The 24,180-nt window shown below is 40.2% G+C and overlaps 1 protein-coding gene across 1 annotated transcript in view; it reads right to left on the reverse strand.

The window, feature by feature from the left end:
• Positions 1-6,943: 6,943 nt before the first annotated feature.
• Positions 6,944-24,180, reverse strand: part of LOC138281289 (band 4.1-like protein 4B) — a 908,094-nt gene continuing 890,857 nt past the window's right edge. Inside the window, exon 9 of the mRNA XM_069219594.1 lies at positions 6,944-7,146. Coding sequence (XP_069075695.1) covers positions 7,077-7,146 — 70 coding nt within the window. The 3' untranslated portion in view covers positions 6,944-7,076. The remainder of the gene's footprint in view (positions 7,147-24,180) is intronic.

The following is a 24,180-nucleotide window of genomic DNA, read 5'->3' on the forward strand; positions in this document are numbered from 1 at the left end:
TTGCCCCCGCTGATATCAGATAGGACCACAGCTTGTATGGTTGTTTTGAAGGCTGCATCTCCTTCTTTCAAAGAGTTTTAGTTTGTAGAGCATGATAAGTTGGTGCCAGTAGGTGGTATCATTTTTAGTTCAAGCGAGCAAGCTCTTTTACCTGTTGTAATCTAATTGTGCGCTTTTAACCACATCACCTCACACCCATCACTAACGCTCGTTCATGGGCTTGCCTTTCAAAAATCCTTTATATCATTGGTAAACGCTTTATGTTTGTACTTCCTTGGGATGGTTTTGTTACCGCTTTGGACATCGACCCTGTTACATGGCTAATTGCACTTTTGCCAATACGTTTGGTTGCGAGTGCACTTCTTTTTGCTTTAGTGTGTCTCCTTCGCGCTCATGGCGGCCATGGAGCTTGGAATTGACTCACTTATGTCAACTAATGTTTTACTTTTCATTTCCAGTTTATGTGACAAGAAAAGTACAGTTGCACATTTACAACACCATTAGCTCTATCTGGAGGAAATGCAAGATCTGTTGCATTGCAAATGCTTGTTTTGTATGTCAGCAAGATTACTAAAATGTGTGTTAGATGTATAAATCCTTGTTATCCCCAAATGTTAGTCGGTCAGGATTGAGCAGTACTTTTTTATTGTTGGCATCTTTAAGAAAAACCCGCCGCTGAGGAAAGGTAAAGGAAATGTTGGTGCAGTAATAAAGAAAAAGACAGAAAATATTTGTGTAGTAGTAGTATTACAAAAATACGACTGCTCAACAGTACAAGGAATATTTATCCCAACTAGTTATAGACCATTTTCCCACTCAAAAATGCACTATGAAATATGCAGTTCTATAGTTAGTACTTGTTCAAATCAGAATTACTCAACACCCTTCTTGGTTGTCCCCAATAAACACAAATAGTTTTAAGTGCTATTGTTTTGGAGACTGTTCCCAACAATCTCCTGTGTCGAATGCCTGAGTTCATGCAAGGGTACATTAAAAGGAGGCCACCGACGGCCACCAATAAAACAAGCATTTGCAATGCAACGGGTCTCACGTTTGCTCGTGTTAGAGCTGATAGTGTTGTAAACTCCTAACCCGACTTTTCACTAGTAATGAAACCTATCGGCAAAAGTGCATTTATGTACTAACCGGAAAAAGTGCAATTAGCTGTGTAGCAGGGTCGATATTATGTAAAGCGCTCGACTTCTGCCAAGCGAGATCGCGCTGGGAAAATAGAGAAAAAGTAGTTCACGAGCCTGACGGAAAACAGCGAGCCTCGCATGTTTTCTGTACTTGGTCGATGCGCTCATGGAGGGCTATCCACCGGAAAAGGCATTACGTATGCATGCCTTCCACTAATGAAATCAAGCAGATTCTAACAGGCAAGCCCACAAACCAATGACAGACACTGACGTGACGTGGACGGGGCTCCGAGCCCTTTTTAATAACTAAAGCGTCTTGCTTAGTGAAACACATGCGCAAGTGCATGCGACGCAGGCTCGACCCTAATGAAAACGCATGAGTTGCCTTCAGTTTCCATTATGAAATTCAGCCAGTACATCCTCATATATTTTTAGACTCAAGCATTTATTGTCCAAATTGTATCAAAGAAAGCACAAGTGCTCCAATGAAAGATATGAATGAATAATGGTACCCACATGCCGACCTATTAACCATCTCTGGGGGATGTTTCAAGGGCAGAAAACCATGACAACCTTCTCTTCTCTATCTCTCTCAGGTGGAATAAGTTTGACATTTATGGTGCACATAAATCAAACAGATGTCCGGTTGAGAAGTGATTTTTAAGCAAGAGAAATCGTTTTAAGCAAGAGAAATTGTGAGCCAGTACCCGGGAGTGTTTACAAGACAGCTTACCCGCTCTGCTCTGAATTGCGGGACTCCAAAAATAGGGTTATTTCTTGGATGGTAATGCCTGTTAGGAATTGAGCGCTTATTCGGATGGCAGCCTGCTCAAAATCAAATATTTGCAATTAGACTCATGGGCACACAAAGATGAACTGCAGTCCCCGGGAGATATTGAAGCTGCCCTATACCTTTGCAGGATCATGAAAGAAGTTGCAGGGTGGTACGGACTCATGTGTCAAGTGGACGAACTGCAGCTGTCACCACCATATATGATCTGGGACAGATGCTTGCCAAGCGACCAGTTGGAAACATTATGGCAAGTATTATTTGCACTTTATACAATGTGGTCAGTTCTGCTGCTCTTACAAGGAATCATTAATTTACGTTACACAGGGCTCACTGGACTCTGTTAAAACTGTTGAAAATCTCTTGTGTGTCTGAAAGCTATTGCAAGAAGTGTAACACGTCCAAGATGGACAGCATTTTGGGGGAAAGTAAGTTTGTCCATATCTGAAATTATCAACAAAGAATTTAAGGTTTAGCGCTGTGATATCTCCTGCTTTTACAACTTTCCAGAGTGACATCATCTAGAGTTCCTGAATGAGAGCTTAGATGAGAATGTTGAAGCCAGAACAAGATAGTGCTTATTGGTTCTGTTTGAGATAGCCCAAGAGTTAGAGGAATAGCTAAATAACTGGAAAAAAAGGAACCTAATTTTCTATTTTATAATAATAGCGACCCCTGCTATCTGTAAACGATGGATTGATCCTGACTACCCCAAGCTAGAGGATTGGCTGGCTAAAGTAAAGAAAGTATAGCATATGGATTTAGGGAATCATAACCGAATGGCTGCAAGCTAGTCACGAAGAAGTCATATGGGTAAGAACACCATTTGCACCCTCTCTTCCCACTGGTTAGGACCAAAGAAGTGCCCAAAGACCCTTTGCGAAAAGGAATGGCCCCCTCACTTTTGCACCTTGGTAGGTGCGGAGGTGTTTGCACAGCTATCATTGATGAGTGGGTCAAGCAGGCTCGGAGATGAGGACTAAAAATTTATAAAAAGAATATCACTATTATGCATGCTCAGATTTGCTTCATAACTCAGTAATGCTTAGTATATGTTAAGATTTGCAACCTTACTCATTAACCATACCTGCATGTTTAGTTTTGACACTACATGATCAAGCTAGCAACGGACAAGGCTGTAAAAGCCTAGACTACAAAACACTGAAGCTGGATAGTTGAAGCACAGGGAGAAAAGCCACTTAAAAGCAAAAGGCAGAGGCACCATTATATTTGAAACCATGCTTTTATCACGCCTCCCACAGACACTTGTCTCACTGCTTCTGTTGGGTTCTGCTGTTGGTGTAGGTTATCCCTTAGTGATGTCTAACTGGTTTCTGTTATTTGCTGCATTGAGATCTGAGCTGAAGTTAATCAAACCACTGCAACCCTCCATTGCAAACTGCACATGCTGTATGCATGCTGCTCAGACCAGGGATGCCCCTTTCCTATGAAGCACCAGAGACCATGCTGAAGATATTGATGTATTCCAACTCTGCCCAGTAAGCCTGGATGTTTAACCTTCCCAAACAAAAGTTACGGATCACACCTCATCTGCCTCCTAAACCTTTAGGCTCACCTTTGCTAACGTGGGCCCATATTACTGCAGGGCACAAAGTGTTTAAATTGGTGCGCTGGGCACCAACAGGGGTAGTGTACCCTATTAAGATGAATGCTCTGCCCTCAGGGCAGCTGTGAACTCACACTGTCCTAGAGGCAGCACATTCAGTGAAATCTAGAGTGGTTGTTTAAAGCCACTCCGTGTTTCTCTGTGCAGGAGCTTCCTGTTTGCACTTTAAAGAAGGGTCTTAGATCCTGCTGCAGGCGTGCATAGTGAGTGACTGCACCCACTTGTCGGCCAAGTCTGGGGGCTCGATGAGACCCCCTTTCCACCCTCTAGAGGGCTGCTCTGAGGTGGCACACAGAAAGCACATCACCTTTTTTGTGGCACACTGTCTTTGCGCCTCCTAGGGGCTTGTTTTACTCTGTGACTGCATCGAAGTATGGAGCAGGTGCATTGGCAAAGTGATTATCTCACTCACATGAGGCCACCCTCTCAAAATAGCACTGGCGCTATGTGTGCACCAGTAATATCAGTATTACCCAAGAAGCTGCACAAGTATCGGTAGCCTCTTCTGTAATACCGTATGACCCGGGTGTACACAAAGCTGGAGCATATGCCTGTTGCGACCCCAGGGTACTATGTATAATACAGCTCCTGTTCTTTTTCGTCTTATACTAGCACGACACTCTACTGCATTATTCTTCTGTCCAAGAGTTGTCATCAGACAGTACCAAATGCCAGTGCCTAGCAACCAACTGATGTGTCTCCTGGGCAACAGGGGAAGAAGGAAGAACAAGAGTGTGCTGACCCACGAGAGATGCAAGCTTCCATTATAAACTTCATTGTAATATTAGTGGTCAGCATAAGAAGGCCTTAAATACTTCCAAACAACTACCAGATCATGGGATGCTGAATATGTATTTATCGTTTCATGATTTTCAATTAGCAAGAATAAGTACCATTCTAATAAGTTGCTTTTTTCACCATATTTCGGAAAATAAGTCCGAAGGGCCAAGAGTGAGAGCTCCAAAAAGAGATAAACAAAAGATGTGATTTCATACCTGGCACTAAATGCCGATTCTCCTCTAGCTACAACCTTTGTATTTCCCTGATGGTAGAAAGGATTATAGGCTCAACAAAACAGTTCCAATTAACAGCTAGCATGCTACATTCTATGTGAAGAATGGTACGGAATCAATGATGTAGGCAGACAGAAGCGCGCCTTGGACCAGGGAAGACATCTTGAAAATAAGGCTTCCCTCAATAACACCAACACCGGCTGTATTACAAGCAAAGTAAAAAATATTTAAACAAAAAAAAAAAAAACTTGACATACTTGTCAGCTCGTTTTGAAATAGATCAAGTTTTTGTGACTTTCATGCAACATTATTTTCAAATGATTTTTTGAAAATTAACACCGGACAAACAAAGTGCGTTTATATGCTTATTTAGCTCAAACGTTACTGATGCAATAAAGCAGCTGCCAGCTGCAGAGGTGTCAAAAGGCAACAGACCTCTTGCTTTGCAGTGGAAACTCCTTTTAAGAGCATACTAACGGATACACAAATCCGATAGCATCAGTAATACAGCAGTAAGAAAAAAATGATATGGGCTGAACAAAAATATGAATAACTCTTTATTCAAGCGATGGTTCAAATGGGATGACCCAAAACTCCAGTGACAGTAAGGGCTTTTTCCAACGGCCTTCTCTATTTAATTTTGTTGACAAAAGGTCTGGTGAGGCTGCACATATAAAGGATATGAAGCATTACATGAAGGAAACTAATTCTAATACGTTTACAAACTCCTATAATCTTCCTGAAGAAAATCAGTAAAGAACGCCAGAATACCGAATACCAAAGCAAGGGGGTGGGGGGGGATGTGGAGGGACCTAAAAGTAGCAAGAGGAGTGGATGCAATGGAAGATCTTTAAAGGTTCCTGGCAGCGTTCCACTGTTTCAGACATAAATGGATCACTTTGAAATAACATGTCGCGCTGCTCTTGTAATTTTAATATTCCTACTGGCTGCTACTGAAAAAATAAAGTTTTAAGCCAGAAAACGTAATTTCAGTATTTTATGCTTTTAATAATTCATTTCCTTCAGGTTACCAATACTGCCTGTTGCATCAGTTGGTTTGTCAGTGCTTACTACCCAGACAGTATGTGGAAAGAGTTTACTGACTAGATATATAAGGCATAAATTAGTTGACAAGACACACGGTCTGCACGTCAAATTTTTACTTTACTTTCTCTTCATAATAAAATATTTGTATTAAGTTAACCTAAAATACTTAAAAAACAAAACAAAAAAAACGCGAGATTGTGGAAGAACCTTCTCTTTTTGGGGGTAAAATATTTGGGGTTGGTAGCTTTCAGAACTACGCAGGTCCCGAAACAGGCTGTTTGAAGAGTACTTTGTGACTTCGAAAGGTAGAGGCTCAATATACATACTAGCCTAAAATGTGCCACCTTTGCATGCTCATTTAATACCTTATGTGGAGATAATCTGCCTCATTTCTTCATGTGTATTGTGAAACCTTAAATTCAAATAAATCCTGATGTCTGATAGTGGAATATTTTCTGAAATGGTAAGTCTGGAAAACGTCACATGATAACAGTTTGTAAAGATACATGAACGATACATTGAATCTGAAAAAGTAGATTCACTGGAACTGCCAGTTTATAGTCACTTGATGAAGGGTTAAGTCAAAGATAAAGCGATTTGTGTCAGTGAGCATGTTATTTTAAAGGTTAATCAGCCATTTTGCCACTCTAACAAAGTAGCTTGTGTGGATTGTACGTGCTGCAAAATAGTGAAACATGTAAATATTACAAACATATTTATCTTCTTTACAATACAAGGCTCCGAGTGATATGTATATATAGCGCTCATTGAGTTCTGCCAACTCACATACTACTTCTATCGGTCCAGTTTCTAATTCATGGCCGGAGAACCCCTCGCGTATAATAGGGCTGCATATTTCAAAACAAACAACATATTATCTGAAACATAAATGATCATAAATGTATGGTAAGTAGACTAGCTTTCCGAGGGAAGCCTTTTCCTTATATTTAAAGTAATTTTCCGTGGTCTGCAGGTACGAAAACACGCAGTTTTCCCTAGCCCACGTCATATTTAGAAATGGTCCATGTACATGTGAGAATTATTAAAAATGGCACATTTTGCCTTCTTTAGTGCTATTAAAATAGTGTATGTCACGTCAATCTCTGTTCAGATCTTTACATGTGTAGAGTACAAAGCTTTCTGTAGGGAAACCATTCTTCGGTGGGCCCCACCCTTCTTTCTTCTTCAATATACCTAAAATAACCTTCACGTTCTTTCACCAGTGGTGTATCTCAGTAGTGCAGCACAGATGCAATAAACCATCGTGCTGTGCTTTCAGGCCTATGTCCAACAAATTCTCTGCAGGAGTACTTGAGACCACCAGCGATGCAGGGGAGGGCAGTCAGAACGCTCACAGTAACCCCCTCCGAGGGCCATGTGGTGGGAGCGCAGAGGAACGTAGACAGATGGAAGGCACGTGGAAGGCCGGGTCCATTCGCCATGGGTGGTGAGGAGCCATTTCACAGTTCGGTCATCAACAGCCTCTTCATCATCCTCTCTCTTTCGAGCTCCCGCCTTAGAGCTTCGGTGCTGAAATAAGGCAGAGGTGTTTAAAACCACAAACTACAACTGTACAAGAGACACCTAAGTAGTGTGTGTGTGTCATGAGTCAGTGAAACCATGTGTAAAGTTAGAAGACTGTATGCCCTGACCAAGCCTACGACAAGCAAAACAAATAACAAAAACTTAGGAGTCCTACTGAAGACAACTTGTGAGCTATTCCTGTATGAAAATTCGAATAATATTTTATTAGATTATCAATAAAACGTTATAATAAAGCATTATACATTACATACAAAACACATATTCATGATATCATTCGTAATATAAAATTTCTACCAGTCAACCATAACAGCACTTTTAAAAATAACATTTACCGTTGCAATACCTATGTACATGTAGGGGGTTTGGCATAGCAAGCGCGTAGTCATAGTTATTGTTCTGCAACTATATTTCTTAAAGATGGGATGTGGAAGGGAGTATACAAAAATTGGAAGGTTTCCCCTGATCGCAAAGCAGCTAACAAATGAGCTAGAGATTCCAAGCTAAATATATTGTGTCACTGTCTTTTGTAAATATAAGCAATAGTTTTCAATTGTTGTTTATAATCTTTCCACATATAATGACAACCTTGCAGAGTTGCATAGCATAAAATACATATTTTTGTTGCCAACCTCATTATAAACCGATTGGATCCATTTTCTAAAACCCACCAGCATTTGCACGAAAGCTTTCCTTGTAGGTTAAAGTTGCTAACTGAGCATAAAAACCTCAGGCATCATGTTTGTGCTAGAATATTTCAAGCTGTGACATGTAGCTTCAGCCTCTGGGCTTCTATCGTAGAGTTGGTAGGTAGTTGGAATACAAATGTCAAACAATGACTTTCTATTCTTGTCCAACCCATTCTCACATCCAGTGCTAACAATTCGACTCATCAGCATCAACATTAGCCTTGTTCGGTTCATGAAAAGCGTAAAAGCACAAACACATAAAAGTATAAAATACATAAAACACGATTCATTAAAAAAAATCAGCTCAGAAATCAGTAAATTAGCAATACACATCAGCCATTAAAAAAAGCAAAGTGCAAGGCATGGGGGAAAAACCACACAGCGTGTAACCAGAATCATAGTCTGTGCTGACCAGCAGCCCAGCAAAACAGACATGCAATACAATGATAAATAGTTTAATACAAAAACAATCTAGTAAAGCCCTTAGCAAATAATCGACATACATATTCGGGTCACAAAGTTAGCCAACTAGTTCAGCCAATTAAAACAGTAACGAGTGCTTGCCTCAACTCGGACACCTCTTTCCCTTTTCACTAAAAGTAGATTTTAGCCAGCTTTCATCCCTTGCGGAGATGTCACCAGGTGAGAAAAAAATGTTAGGTCAATCAAGCTTGTAACATATATTCTTAATGAACCTAAGTCCTGGAATGTTAAGGCCCTTTTCACAGAAAGACAATCCATGATAAAAATCACTGTTTAGGGAGGCCTCGCATTACAGCAGATGGAACACCCTAAAATCAGAGAAGCGTCAGCTATATGGAAGGCCGAGTACCTCATGGATGGAATAAGTGGGTGACCCTCGTGACACCCCAAGGATAAGCCTGCAAACTCTAGTTCAGCAGCCTGCAGTTAATTTACAGCCTTATACTCCAACCTAATACAGGGCCTATGGTGTAATGTTTCTAGAACAGCTTTAAACAAAGGAGTTGATAAATAACCTCCACATTTTCTATGAAACCATCTAAGTCATTTTTGGATTGCTAAAACCTTTGATTAAATTTTTGCAAAAGGGTCCTACCCTTTTATATCTGGGGAGAAGGTAAAAGGTCACATATTTATAAATTGTCTCTCAAGCATTACTTTTGACAACCATCAGGAGTAGATTACAAATTTCCCAGTAAAAATCAGAGCCTTTGTTTTGTAAGTATTAATTATCAATTTATTTTCTTCAACTCTGATCCAAACTCTGTGACTTCCTTTGTAGGCTTACTGGGCAATAAGCCATGATAACTAATTGTCTGCATACAAAAGGCATGCTATGTGCATTCTTCCCATCCTGGATGAAAAAGCTGAAATTATACATATTCACGCAGGAAGGTCTGCCAAGTATAACCCAAAGAGTTCCAGTGCCAGGGAACTTTTGTGGAACCAAGCGACCCTGTTTGTCAGATTCCACTTGGGACTTGTTGTCAGAGGAAACTTTCTTAAGAATAGCAAGAAGCCTCACGGTAAGGTTCCGAATTTTTAGCTTTGTCCACAATCACTTATTTCAGTCAGTTGGAAGACAGAACTGAAACCCATGACCAAAAGGTAAACAATCCTGGGTGGCTGTGCAATTGGCCACAGGGCAAAGCAATGATCTATGATGGAATTATTATGTCTAGACCCTCCTAGGGCAGGGGTGGCTAGTTCAGACTATCTAGTCCAACCATTTAATTGTTTTATCACAATCCTGGCATAGAATTGGATAAATGATTCAGTCTGTAGTTAGCAGAGCCTTCTCTAGCCCCCTTCGTATGCATGGGCTTAATGGTTGCACCTTTCCAGGAATGAGGAATTAAACCTATCTCAAAGTCCCATCCATACACAGGGCATACGATAATTGCCCACAATTAGGGGTCAACAAAATAATGCCACCAAGATCGTGGCTGTGCCCCTTGTACAAGATGGATTTGCTTTTACTGTAAACTATAACATCTCATGCATGCTGTATCTGTGTGATGTTCAAGAGGTCAAAGTATGACTATAAGCCAACTCCCCTTCAACATTATTAGTGTAATTGATATTTGAATACTTAGTGAAAATTAAGTTGGACCAAGACTTTTCGGATACAATACATTCAATTGATTTTAGCATACCTCTTTTGTTGTCATTAGCTACGAACCAAATTCCTCTAGTATTTGGATTGCCACCATCATTTGTTTACAATACTAAATATTTAAAGTATTTTAAAATTGAATTCTGATGCTATGACATAGACGTCTTGTCCTTCTCATTACTGGGAGTTTTGCATCAATGCAATGCTACTTAGAGTCCCTGCAGGCATTTGTAAAAGATTTTTTTTCTTAATGTGAAATCATAAAAGTACAAAAGAGCTCCACAAACATGAAGATATAACCAATCAGAATTTTACCATGCTCATTACTAAAAGTAGGACCTGTGGGTCCGTCAATAGAAAAACGTGGGCACATCCGATTATGTTCTACTGTTTAAAGGCCCAATCAGATACTGCTCAAACAGACTGACCCTTGTGTTCAGAGGCATCAGGGACATATTAAGCAATACGGTGTACCAATAATATAGTGTCAATTTCAGCTGGGTTTACCTTTAAGTTAAAATCACCAGCTATTTTACGAGACGATCAGAATAAGTTTCCAAATCTGCCTTTAAGATTATACTTTTTGCCAGCCACACTTGCTTATATATGTCATAGTAATTAAAACACATAGCTTAACTTAACAAACCAATAGACAGTCACATCTAGTAACCACTCTTTTAGCAGTTTTAACATCTGAGTGTTTGATTAACATAAGCAAACCTCCAGAGCATCCATTAAGGGCTTCTGCTTGTTTTTCAAACACCATAAAAGTATTAGCTTTGAGCCTATTCCTCAACCACCTCTTCTGATTTTTCTTCAGTGAATTATATCCATGAAAACCCCACATACGCATACCATTGACATTGAGAAGTTAGTTTAGTAATGGTAAACACAGACAACCCCTGATCTATTCCTTTGCTTTTGAGTTTATGAGACCTTATATGGGTACTCTCGCATTTAGCATAATACAAAGGGCCATAGAGTAAAATATTCTGAAGAACCACTCTTGTGCTTCCTTTCCAATCGCACAATCTTCCATTTTTTAATAGATTTCTATTTTTACATACCTCATCAAATTAGTGCTGTAAATATTTGCTTCATCAAGAAACAATTGAGAGGACATTAGCCTTGAGCAACATTTTAAGAGTGATATTTTCTTTCCAGAAACCCATTTAATAATGGCAGAAATTAGTTTCAAATCAAGGTATATAATTTCCTCTGGAGCCAATAAAATTCCGTGTGTAATAAAGTCTCAATACAGTTTGATTCTTATAATTTATCTGCCCTTCCAATCACTGACTGGTTTCAATTCATTTGGCAATATATTCTTCAGACTAGAAGTACAACCAATTATTTGCAAACATTTCTACAGGGAGAAAATGTCAGTCTAGGGCTTTATTACAAAGGTAAACTGAGAGATCTTAAAGTCATAATTTAACGCCAGTGAGAATGAAGATTTAGATACATCTCTATCATCCCAAATATGTTCAGTATTCAATTGCGCCTCTTCATTTGAACATATAGCCACAGTATTAAAAGGTTTACTTACAAACATCCGCATTGATGCCATCGAAGGTGACACATTATGTCTCACTGAGCTATTCTTAGATAGTGGTATGATATTGTGAAAACCTTCATTAAATATACAACCCAATATACTTAATTCAACTAAATGAATGAAACTATGCCTAACCAAAGCTGCCCTTTTTGAACTGCGCATTTATTTTAAACTCTGCATGGCCTACATTGCCTGTCTTGCTCAACTGCTAACCTTAACACATTCTTTAAATCTTGACTCAGCATAAATGTTTCTGATTAAACCTTTGATGGCCTAAACATGATACAAATGTTTCCTTCTCCTAACAAAGAAGGCTGTGTTATATTACTGTTTTCTGCCTTATTGAACTGCTTTCGAATGCACAGATTAGCTACATTAATCTATAAAATGTTCAACGGGTTTACCGTGTGGAAGGTGTTTGAAAGGATGTGATGAGAATAAACATATGCAAGTATTTTGTTTAACAGGAGCAAAGCATGCATGGGAAGGTCTGCTATGTTTCAACCCCATTGTGGAGTTCAAGCTGTTCTTTAAGAAAGTTACAACGTTTTTAATCCCTTCTGTTCTCAGAAGAATGTGTCACATAAGAACCAACATTGTGTTAAAAAAATGTATTCAATGAATTGTAAAAGTGTCCGAGGGAAAGAGAGATTTGTACAATCCAAAGCAGAGGGTCCAGAGAGTTCAGACAACGAGAGTAGCAAGTTAGAGTGGACCAGACCAGACTGAACTGAGCAGCCGTGATAGTCAGAGGATTATGAGCTGGTAGGCTATGAGGCTGGGTAAGAGGAAGATAGCATAAAGACTTTGTGATTGTTTTCAAGCAATAGCATTTCTCAGACTACCTTTAGCTGGCTACACCATTTCTTTCAAAACACATTCCTGTATTATTTATGAGTACTGAAATCTTTTACTGACTAGACTGGAGTGATTAAAAGGTTAGAATAGAGACAGACTTCAGGACATGCTTCATGCAATGTCCTGTAAATTTATTTGACTAATAAAACCATTTCAATTATTTTAAATAAACATTTTAAACTACTTTATATTCTCATCATTGACTCTTGTAGTAATGAACGTATGAATAATACAAGTGTTGTTTTGCAGCTATTTTCTTCTATATACCATTCATAAGGTTCATTCCCCTTAAGGGCCCAAAGTATCGTGAGGTATTTATGAATTTAGTATTGTTGCGCTGCCCCATTATACCATCTTTCAAGTTTTTATCCAGTATCTTAATTTGTTTTACTTAGTAAAGCTCAAAGTTGTTTTGTTTTGGCCTATATTTGTCTAAGCATTTTGCGTTAGACTACAAAAAGTTTATAATCTTACTAAAACAAAGTAGGATCTACATTCTGGCAACAATCAGACAGTGTCCCTGGCCCTTGTCCAGTCGGTGGCTTGGTAATAGATGTTTACACTTCACATGCTGACATTTTACTGATGCAGCGCTGACACTTGACATCATCAGGTGCATTCTTGTAGCTGCCAACAGTACTCCAGTAAAACCAGGGTAGAATGTTCAAAATGCTATGAGTACACACTCCTGCTCCACATAGAATACAGCTAAAATAGCCTCTAACTCAGCTGGTGCACTCTTCTAGCTGCCAACAAAGCATGCTATAATCCTCAAGGTGCTTCAAGCTATGTGTGTACTCACTCCTTCTCACAAGAGAACAGCGCTTTGTCTTCTAGAGGCCCCAGGTGCAGAATCTTCAAACTCACTACGTAGGAGCCACCTCTTCTAGTAAGTCTTAACATGCCCAGAATCCAGAGACATTTTAAGTCTGAAGGATCAATAAAGATGTGTATAGAAAACAGTGTTCTTTATTTTGCTAGCTTGGTATGGGAGTCACAAAAGGCTGTGGGTGATACTTCTGTGGCCTTTTGTGTCACTGACTATAAAAGGTCAAGGCAGGCATGGGGTTTGTGCCTGAAACATCTGTTAAAAATTGGGTTTCTGGTTAGAAGAGGTATGCACCCTGTCCAAGGTGGAACCACATTTCTAGTCAACTTAGGAGGCAATATGTAAAGTATTTGTTTCCACTCTCCAAACACTAAAACAGTGAAAACACCAGACAAAAAGCCACAAAATTTGGTTAGAAAAATACAGCGTACTGTTATGAGCAAAACAAGACCAAAATGACAAAAATCCAATAAATAGAAAAAGAATTATGAATTTTCAAAGACTAAAATGCTAAATAGTGCTTAAAATCATAAAGCAGGGATATCTGGTCAGGAGCCAAAAAACACTTATAAGAGCCTAGGACTGGAGAGTCGCCTCTTGGGGGTCAATAGCTGGTTGAAGATGGGCCCAGAAGCTGAAGAAGATTTGTTGGAAGTCTTTTGTGTCCTTGAGACTTCAGAAAACAGGAGGCAAGATAGCAAGCCCTTGGAATCACTTTGGTTCTGGGTTGTAGAGATTCACATCTAGTCCTTCTCATTATCAGGCAAGGAGGGCACCAGGTCAGCACAGCAGAGCAGAAGTCCAGCAGAGGTACAGTTAATTTGGCAACATAGTGAGCCACCTTTTTGGCAGAGTACCCACAAGTCCAGAAGTGTACTGAGTTGGTGGTGTCAGACATCCACTACTTATACCCAGTCGTGCCTTTGAAGTGGGAGAGACTAAAGAGAGGCCTTTTAAGCACACAGAGTTCCTGACATTCCTTCCCTTCCTCCAGATGCACTACTAGGGGGTATGCAGCCCTTTTTGTGGGATCAGGCCACCACATATTCAGGTGTGCCAGCTCCTCCCTCCCATCCTGCCCAAAATGGCGCATCAGGCAGTGGATGGACCAACAGTCACACCTAAGCTCCCTTTGTGTGTGCCTGTCTGGGGGCAATGCACAAGAGCTCAGCTGTCACCCACCCAAATGTGTATTAAGAGACAGGCAGTAGGCACCAAGGCCCATATTTATACTTTTTTAGCGCCGCAATTGTATTTTGTAAGTTTGCACCGCTTTTGTGGCGCTAAAAAAGTATAAATATTGGCCAAGGTGTTTAACATAAGAAAAATTGCACTTTTTAAAAGTGGCATTTTCAGAATTACACTTCAAAATCCTACTTCACCATTGGTTGTGATTTTAAAGTGTGATCCCAGAGACCCCAAACCTGGGGATCCCATCTCTTCCCAATTGGAAATTACACTGTAATGTTATAAGGCAATCCTAATGCTATCCAAGGGAGAGATAAGCTTTGAAGTAATTAATGAAAAACAAATTTGAGTTTTTCACTACTAGGACATGTAAATCTTAAAAGTACATGTCACACATTTTAAATACAATGAACCCTGCTCCTGGGCTGTCTAGGGCCTACCATAGGGCTATATGCAATAAAAGGGGAATTTAGGCTTGGCAAGGGGACTTAAATGCTAGGTCGACCTGGTAGTGGGATACTGTCTTTAGGCTGCAATGGCAGACCTGGGAAAAGTTTTAAGGTGTTATTTAAGTGGGTGGCACAATAAGTGCTGCAGGCCCATTGGTAGTATTTCATTTACAGGCCGGGTGTATATGGTATACCACTCTACAAGAGACTTACATGTAAATTAAATATACCAATCAGTGAAAGAACACAAGCACTTTTGCACCAGTTAGGAGTAGTGAAGTGTCCTAAAGACAGCAAAATCGAGGTCAGCAAAACAGGAGGTCTGATGGCAAAAACGTTAGACCTGGCATCCTTGTCGTGACTTTCTCTAACAATCTCCCAGTTAGTTTGGCATATTTCTCTTCTGTTAGTTTGTCACTCAGTCTTTGCAATCCTATGCTGCTTTGTTAGTTTTCCCTTCTAGATTCCCCGCCCCTGCTTGTCCTCTAGCCTGTGTTTTATATTTATCCCTTTGTGCCTGTTAAGGTCTCTGCTTCCTTACCACTGTGTGCTCCATATCCAAAGCATGCCACTGTTCTCCATCTTGGTAGCACCTCTGTGGTATTTGAATCAGCTTCTGCAGCAACCTCTTCAACCATCCAACTGAGCCGATATGCTGCCACGCTCTGCTCAGGCAGTTCCAGATCCTTTTCTTGACCATTCACATCCACGTATGATTCTTGGTAGGACTAGGGCTAGTCACAGTATGTCGTCATCGAGAGAGAGGTAAACTATAAAGGCCATTGGTGTGGTATATTCAGTGTTTGTTTATTTCCAGTCACAGCATTTTGTCTTTCTTTTCTCTCCCCCCTCTACCTCCTCTCCCTCAAAGATACCTGAGCAATGGTTCTGAGATAAACCCATGTTGCTGTTGGCCCCAATCAGAAGCAAGTTCTCAGTTGTTGTATCCCTTCCCTTATGTTTCCCTGGTCGCTAAACAACATGTTATCATTCAATACGTTGGTAGGAACGTGTGGATAATTGGGATTGTCAGCTATACTGCTTTTGGTGAATTACATTATTACCCTTACAACCAGAAAGTTTGCTACACCTCCCATTCTGCCCCTTACAGTTTCTGGCACAAACAATGCCAGTGAACTTGAAACTGCCAGGTAAGCATAAGCATTATTATTAAATTGGATAAATCAGTTAACATTTCTATTTACTGATCCCACTGATATTGCTCGGCGAGAGACTAGTGCCACCATAGAAGGTGTGACCAAGTGAGTAAATCTACACTGGGTCTTTGAAACGGGACATGCATAACCTCACACCACCTGATGAATTGTCTAGACAATCTTATTTGTTCTAAAACATTTTTGCACAGTTCCAGTTACACTTTGTAGTGAATTCAAATAGCTTCCATACAAATATTTCTAAGGTTATGTTTATCTGGTCTCAATTAACAAAATATGTCTTAATATAAGCCACACTAATTGTATTAAATCAGAGTCCATGTTTAAATATTTATGATCAATCAATTAATTAATTGACCAGTTCAGGCAGTGTTTGGCAAAAGTCAAAACATACAGATCACTTATATTGAGCTATGAGTACCTTGGAAGGGTAACCAAGATTTGATAACTGTCAATAGCCACTTTCGATAGATGGCAGTTGAAATCCTATGATTGATTAGGAGCCAGCGTAAATGTTGTGGTGAGTTTTCCACTGGGCCAGCGGGCAGAAACACTGATTTCGCCCGCTGGCCCAGTGGAAAACTCCTAATAGCAGTGGCGGTATGCTGGCTGCAGCGGCTTTGGCGGTCTTTAAAAAAGACCGCAAAAGCCGTAATGAGGGCCCTAGTGCCTATAGCCTGTCTCTGTGTCAAGTGACTAGGTGTAGCTCCAAGGGCTAGTTGGCTGGTCTACTGACCAGAGCCTCAGGGACAGAAGGCTCCCACAACCTTGAACCCAGCACCTGGACTCTGCCATCTCTGAGTCCTACCATGCAAAGTGGTACCACCACAGTCCTGGACCCATGGAAGTGGACTCTGCCAGCCCATCTGTGGATCCAACAGAACTGGCAAATATCTTCTGCGGCGCATCTCCAGCAGTACCGGCACATCACCTTTATTGTTCAATGCATCAGCTGCAGAACAGACACATCGCTTCTGCTGCAAGGATTCTTCTTATGCAAATGACAACCCATTGACCTCGCAGCTGCATTGGAAATGCTGCCTGTGTGAAGGTTTCCTGACGCAGACCCACGCACCTCTTGTTGAGGGCAGCCTCAATGACAACGCAGGTTCTTGCACTGCAGCGCTACAGCTCATCAGAACAGGTTTATCGTCTTGTCTGTGCAATGCATCTTCAATGCTGGACTTTGTATTGCAAGCCCTCACTGACAGGACCATTGACAATAATGCAAGACCTCACATTGCAGCTCCAAATCACATTGGAAACAACACATCCTCAGTGTGGAACCTTGCAATGCTCCACAAACCTTGATTTAAGGTGCTCTCGTTAAAAGGGCATGACTGGCTCCCTGTAGCCAACACACGTTTCAACTCAGTCAGCCTGTACTTGTGACATTGTCCAGGTCCAGTGCAACCAGATTTTCACAGTTGGCGCTTTGTGATTTTTAGAGCTATTTAGACAGAAATCTTAAAAGCTGCGTATCTCTGCTTCTCCGGATTGTATTTTTGTTGTTGTTTTGGTCTTGTTTTAATTATTAAGAACTACTCTATTTTTCTAAACTAGTGTGGGATTCTTTTGAGGTGTGATTTTACTATGTCACTGTTTGAAGTGTTGCACAAATACTTTACATATTGCCTCTGAGGTAAACCTGACTGCTCTGTGCCAAACTACCCAAGGGTTGAGTACAATTTAATTTAGTGTTTGCTTGCAACTTCACCCTGAGAACGATTGTGATTTCTGCCTGAGTAGGGTTTCACCACCCAACCTGTAACCCAATTTCTTTGAGTACCTGCTCCCAGTTGAAAGTTATCACTTATTACATGCAATAGGGTAACTCAATGTAGTCCTGTTAGAGTGGTAGGGCTTGCAGTAGTAAAAAAGGAATTTTAGTGTTTTTTAGCTACCAGGAAATGTAAACGTTTAAAATATGCCTAATTACTTATATACATTTACCTTGCCCTGTGGGCTGTTGAGGACCTACCCAAGTGGTGACCTATTTTTATGAAAAAGGAAGGTTTGGGCCTGGCTAAATGCTTATTTTACCATGTCTAAATGGCAATTTACAACTGCACACCCAGGCTGTAATGGCAGGCATGAGACATGCTTAAAGGGCTACTTAAGTGGGTAACAAAATGAGAGGCAGGCCACCTGGTAGCATTTAATATATAGGTCCTTGGTAGCTGTAGTACCACTTTACTATGGACTTACAAGTAAATGAAATGTGCCTATTCAGTATAACCCAATTTCACCATGTGCAGAGTCGTAAAGCTAATGAAAATGGTTTCAGCAAAAACAGGAGGAGTAAGGCAAAATATTTGGGGAAGACCACCCTAAGACTGACTGGTCTAACAAATTTTATGAAGTCCTTCAATACAAGAAATGTGAAATGGGCCTTGTTCTTCTAATTTTAATATAAAGTCACCTTTACACAAGAAGATAGACATTGCAAGGCCAACACATAGTCAACAAATAGGTAAGAAACAGAAGATTCAGTGCCTGCTGACAACATATTATCAACTATCACTCAAGAAACAGAAATGTTAGATCAATTCATGAACCAAGGCTGATTCCGACAATTGCAGATCAACAATGAGCAGTGGCTGCAGAAAGGTTCATACGATTGAAGAAAGTTGGGAACACACCTATACTGGAAACAATGCCTTTTATTTGCCTCATCAGGAATTTCAGTTTTAGGTCAGTAAGTGGATTTCCCTATTCGAGGACATCCTGGAGAAAGAAAGATGCAAGAGGTACTACAAATACACTGTTGGAATTCCAATATGTTCACATCTGTCAAGGATTATACCAAACATTGTTCAGTTTGCCTTCAAGGAAAAACAGACGCGGCTACACCTAAAGGATTACTGCTACATTTTTACCATCACAAGGGCTTACTACATTGTTGCTGATAGTGAATTATTTCACTCAAAATGTGTGACTCTGAGAGGGTTGCCAACAGCAATGGAATTACCTCAAATATTCTTGGCCTACATCTTCACAGATATACTGATTGCATTATCACTAACACAAGAGCTCAGTTCATTGCCAATTTTTGAAAAGAAAATGATGAAAACCATAGGTGTTATACATTTTCCATCAACCTGCTATCATCTGCAGATTAATGGGCCAAATCACAGAACATATCCGGTGCTATTGAAAGGTAGTTCAGAGTAAGTGGAGCAACTGGATTTCCATGGCAGAATCTGTCTACCACTAATCTTGCCAATATTTTGTGTGAACCTCTCCTTTCTATTGTTTGTATGGTACATGCCACTGCACCTTTGCCACGTGTATTCCTCCTTCTAAGGTTCTCTCAGTAATATCTCTTTAGCCACATCATAGACATTAGGAAATGGTTTACCTGCGCCTGTTTAGGACAAAGTCAAATATAAGAGACAGGGTGCTAGTCATTGTAGACCTGCTTCAGAATACAAAGGTGAGGACAAAGTACATCTGTCTTCAAAATATCTACATCTGTACATATGCCACAGTCCCACTCTCAGTTTGAGCCCAGGTTTATAGGTCACTTTTCTATTTTTAGATTAGTAGGGTACTCTATGGTGCATCTTGAATGACCTAAGGAGTGGAAAATTCTATTGGTGTTCCATGTGTCCTGTAGCAAATCTTTAATCACTAAGTGAGAAACATCACCATTTCTCACATTAGTTGATGGCTCTCAAGAATATGAGGTGGAATCTATTCTGGTTTACCTTTTTTCGGTTCAGTCTGCACTAGCATTTAATGTCTTGAAAAGGGTATGATGCCTTGGAAAGATCCTGGAAGTCCACATATTATGTGCATGGCTCTAGACTGGTGTCTCAATTTCATCAACTGAATCCAACAAAATAGGTCCCAGTTTGAAATCCAGTGAGAGGGGTTCTTCAGATGGGGAAAGTTTACTATCTGAAAAATCTGGTAAGATAGCACTAGCATAGTACCTTTACTCTGATCCTCCTTTAAGTTCAGAAGAGCTCAGGCTTGACCAGTATGGAGGTCAGGAACATGGAAGCTAGGCTAGTATTCACTTCTGAGTTGTGGGTGGCACTTATGGATTGTTATGGGTAACACACTATAACAGACAAGTGCAGGTACTAGGTTGGTGCCTGGCAACATCTCATGCTTAGTTCTGGCTTACTTTGCTTCTGTCAGTTCGTTACTAGGCTGTTGTGATCTGTCACTGTTTGTTATTCTTACCCTTTTCGGGTTCCTTACCATTGCTTTTACCCTGAATGCCTGGATCTCTATCCTTTGTTTTATGTTTACCTTTTGTTCTTGCTACGTTCTTTGGTTCCCTTACCTATGTTTACTTTGTATCCAGAAGTATGCTTCTATTCTTCATCTCTGCAGCTTCTCCATGACATTTGTATCAGCTCTGCTCCAACCTCTCTGTCTGCTGAAACAGCATGCTGCCTAACTCCTTTCTTGCAGTGGCACATTTTCTTCTCTGCCAATCGACTACATACTTGGTTTGTGGTATGTCTGTGGCTTTTCACAGTATGTTCTCGTCAAACGAGAGGTAAATTATAAATGCTGCTGATGTGATAAATTTGTGTTTGTTGATTTACAAAGTCTCATATTGTTTCTTTGTCTCTCTCTCAAAGCTATGCAAGCAGATATTCTAAGATGCTGCTATGTTGCTTGTTGCACAATTTTGACCACATGTCTCAGGATCTTTTTCCTTCCTGCATTTTAACTTTGGGTCCCAACCAACATATTATTTGTTATTCAGTACCTGAGTTGCAACAGGTGGGCATACTGGATTTTTAGAACTATTTTTTTCTGGCATCACAATATTATCCTTAAATACTGGCATCCATCTAATACCACTCTCTATCTCTTATCCCTCTACTTCACCTCAATGTGCACTCTTAATCTCACCAGCCTGTAACTCTCCTCTGTCTACTTCACCTCTCAACCTCATCTTTTGTTTTTCTTCACCTTTCCATCTCTCTCCACACCTCTATACTTAACCTCTCTTTTGGTTCTTTCTCTCCCCCCCTAAACTCTGTTGCAACCCTCCTTCTACCTCATTTCTCTCTGTATTACCTCTCTCATACTACCTCATCTCTCTCTTTGCCCTCACACTACTTAACCTCTCCATATGCCTCAGTATTCATTAACTACCTCACTCCACCACTCCCTCACTCTTTCTACCTTTGTTCCCAGCACCTCACCATTTCTCACTTCTTCACTGCCTTCTTGCAACCACTCTTTCTCTACTTTTTTCAATCTGTTATTACCTCCCTTTTATCTCTCTGCACCTCTATTATGTTTGACTTGCCCTCTCTAATTCACTTCTTTCTTTACCACTTGCTCTTTATAAATCTCTGTGTCTCACTTTTCTGACTCTACCTGTTTCTACTACACATCTACCTCCCACTACACCTCCGTCCCTCAACTTGCACTTCTTTTCTCTCTACCCTCAACTCCTTTACTATTCTCCACCCCTCTCTCTCTGTGTCTTTTTTCTCTGCCTCACTACTCTTGGCATCTGAACTGTCTTTCAATGTTTCTTCTCATTTATCCCAATCTCTACCATACCACTCCCTATCTTGTATCACTGTTTACTTCTCTTACTACCTCATCTCACTATTTGTCTACTGCTACATGTCTGCTCCTCTACCTCTTTCTATTGAAGTTCCCACTCTATCTCCCACGAGGTTCACCCCACCCTTCCCACTCTCTACATTTCATTCTCCCTATCTCTAGCTCTGTTCTACCACACTCTACAAGCTTACATAACTTAATTTCTCAACCTACTCCTTCCTCTTTCTCCTTCTAAATCTCTCCACCTCCCCTATAGCTCCAGCTTATTTTCTCTATTCTTAACTTCTATTTCTATACCATTTTCTTAACCTATCTGTCTGACTCCTGTGTTCCACCCCTCCTTTCTCTCTTCCTCAGCAGAGTCCGAAGTCACTGCTAACGCAAATGTCTTAATTAGAACATATTAATTAATGTCTATGTTTTTTGAATAATGCATTTTGTAGAAAATAAATAACATAGAAAAATAATGAGCACGTTTGAAATTGTGACCTCGAAGAATGGCCACCAGTGTTCACCAAATGTACTAAATGAATGAGTAACACATTAGAAATATTGAAAAAGCATTAGACCTATGTAGTAATATGTCATATTAAGGATTATGAATTATGTTGTTGATTAATAATTGTAGGCCTTAACTTAGCGAGAGCCTTTGCCTAGTTTTGCCAGGCCGTGTGCAGAATCTTTATTTCTTAGCGTTTAAAGGAAAATGCTGACAGAGGGAGCTAACTGTGAAATGCTCATAGTTTTAATAAAATGCTTACCAGAACCTTTCTATGGGAACCGACGGACAGGAGATGATGTTCCACAGTTGTATCATATCATATGTAAAATGTGCTAGATGTACTTTTCCAGGACGTGAACAATGAAGACACTGACTGGAGAGGAAGATGCAACAAAATTGATACCTGACGAGCCGGAAGATGAGAACATTGTAAGGCAAACCAATCAACGACATGAGAAAGAAGAAATATTAGAATTCATAGATTTGGGACCGTTAATTCATTGGATAGAGTAATAGCGTACGATTAATTGACCAACTGGAAATTGGGCGATAGTTTGGGTGACTTTGATATAACAATGTGACAGAGGGAAAAGACTTCAGACCAGACTATAGAGCAGACCTTATTCCGATTTTGTGATGCGATATAGAGAAGAGAAGAGATTTGAGATTCTGTTATTGGGCTCATACTCTCTGACTGAGAGCCTGATGTGATGCTGATTGATTGATGACCTGAGGATGAAGACTGATTCTGTTTACTGACCCATACTGTGGATAGGTAGATATGACAATATGACTGAAATTTATTTTTGTGACTTTTCTTTCTATGTACCAATTGCGCTGTTTTAGTTAGTTTTCCTTAGTTAGATGTTTTCTAAATTCATGTTATAAATTGTTTTGCATGAACCCCACATGCTGATGCTAATTTGGGTGAGATGAGCTTTTCTACTTGACGATTGACAAAAAAAATTACAAGACAAATGCTTGACGGACTATTTTGCTGACCAGTGTCAAAATATTGAAGCTGACTTTATTATTAATCTATGCAAATGCTTTAGAATGTATTGTGATACAAGCCTTAATCAGATTGTGTTTTTGGCGTCTTTTGATTAATTAATTCTGCCCTCATATGCATTTTGAATTGAGTTTGAGTTTAATCCTCATGGCTTAGTATTGTAAGCAAAAGGGAAATAAACATTTCTAAACCTTTAATAAGGTGCAATTATTTGTGGCTGAGAAGTTATGGTGAGTAACAATTACTGACTTTAATTGATTATTTGATTATCGATTTCACACTTGATTATTTGTAGAGAAAATGATTTTCCCTTAAGCCCAGAAATGACTTTCCCAGATCCTGGATCCTGCTAGTGGTTTTGGGTATGTTCCTGGCATTGTAGTGATAGAGTGAGAGAGACAGGTTGCGCTTGCACAGCTTATGCAAATCACAGGTGAATCATGACGTATGTGAGGGAATTTAGGGAGTCTGCGTACTCCAGAAGTTTTTGTAGGAGTGTGCATACTCCGCAGTATGAGAGTACGTAAGTCGTCAAATTTCACATGTGTGTTGCGCTTTGTGCTAAAAAAGTGTCCACGTGGTTGCTGATGGACGGACCCTGTGTGGTCTAAGACTCCGGAGTAAATTGAAAAAGTATATGAGACACTTGGTTACATGTTGTAATCTGTCTGCTTTAGTAGGTTGATTGGGTGCGGTCAGTGTGTGAGTTAAGTGGGTGAGATACATTTTTGGTGAGTTCTATGTGCACCAGGACAGACCCATTGATCAGCTGAGATTAACATTTGCTGGTCAAATTTTGCTTGCAAATCTGGGAGACTGAGAAAGAAGAATAGCTGCATGAGCGAAAGGGCCATCAGTGAAAATCCATAAGTTTTCTGAAGCAATTATGTTACCTTTCCTATAGTAAACCAGCAGATTTGTTTTTTGCTTTTTGATTAGTGCTCGCAATAATTTGCATTAGATTTTAAAAGATTGGAGTTTTGGAGAACGAGCCGCAAGACTTTGTCGGCCGCAGTACGTGTGAGTGTGATGTCATTGGAGCCGCGCTGGGATAGGTTGGTTGGTGAGAAGGGTCGCACACAGATTGGCAGCCGTCCATGAGAGGCAATTGGCTGAG

This window comes from Pleurodeles waltl, chromosome 2_2, assembly GCF_031143425.1.
Source record: "Pleurodeles waltl isolate 20211129_DDA chromosome 2_2, aPleWal1.hap1.20221129, whole genome shotgun sequence".
Lineage (NCBI taxonomy): Eukaryota > Metazoa > Chordata > Amphibia > Caudata > Salamandridae > Pleurodeles > Pleurodeles waltl.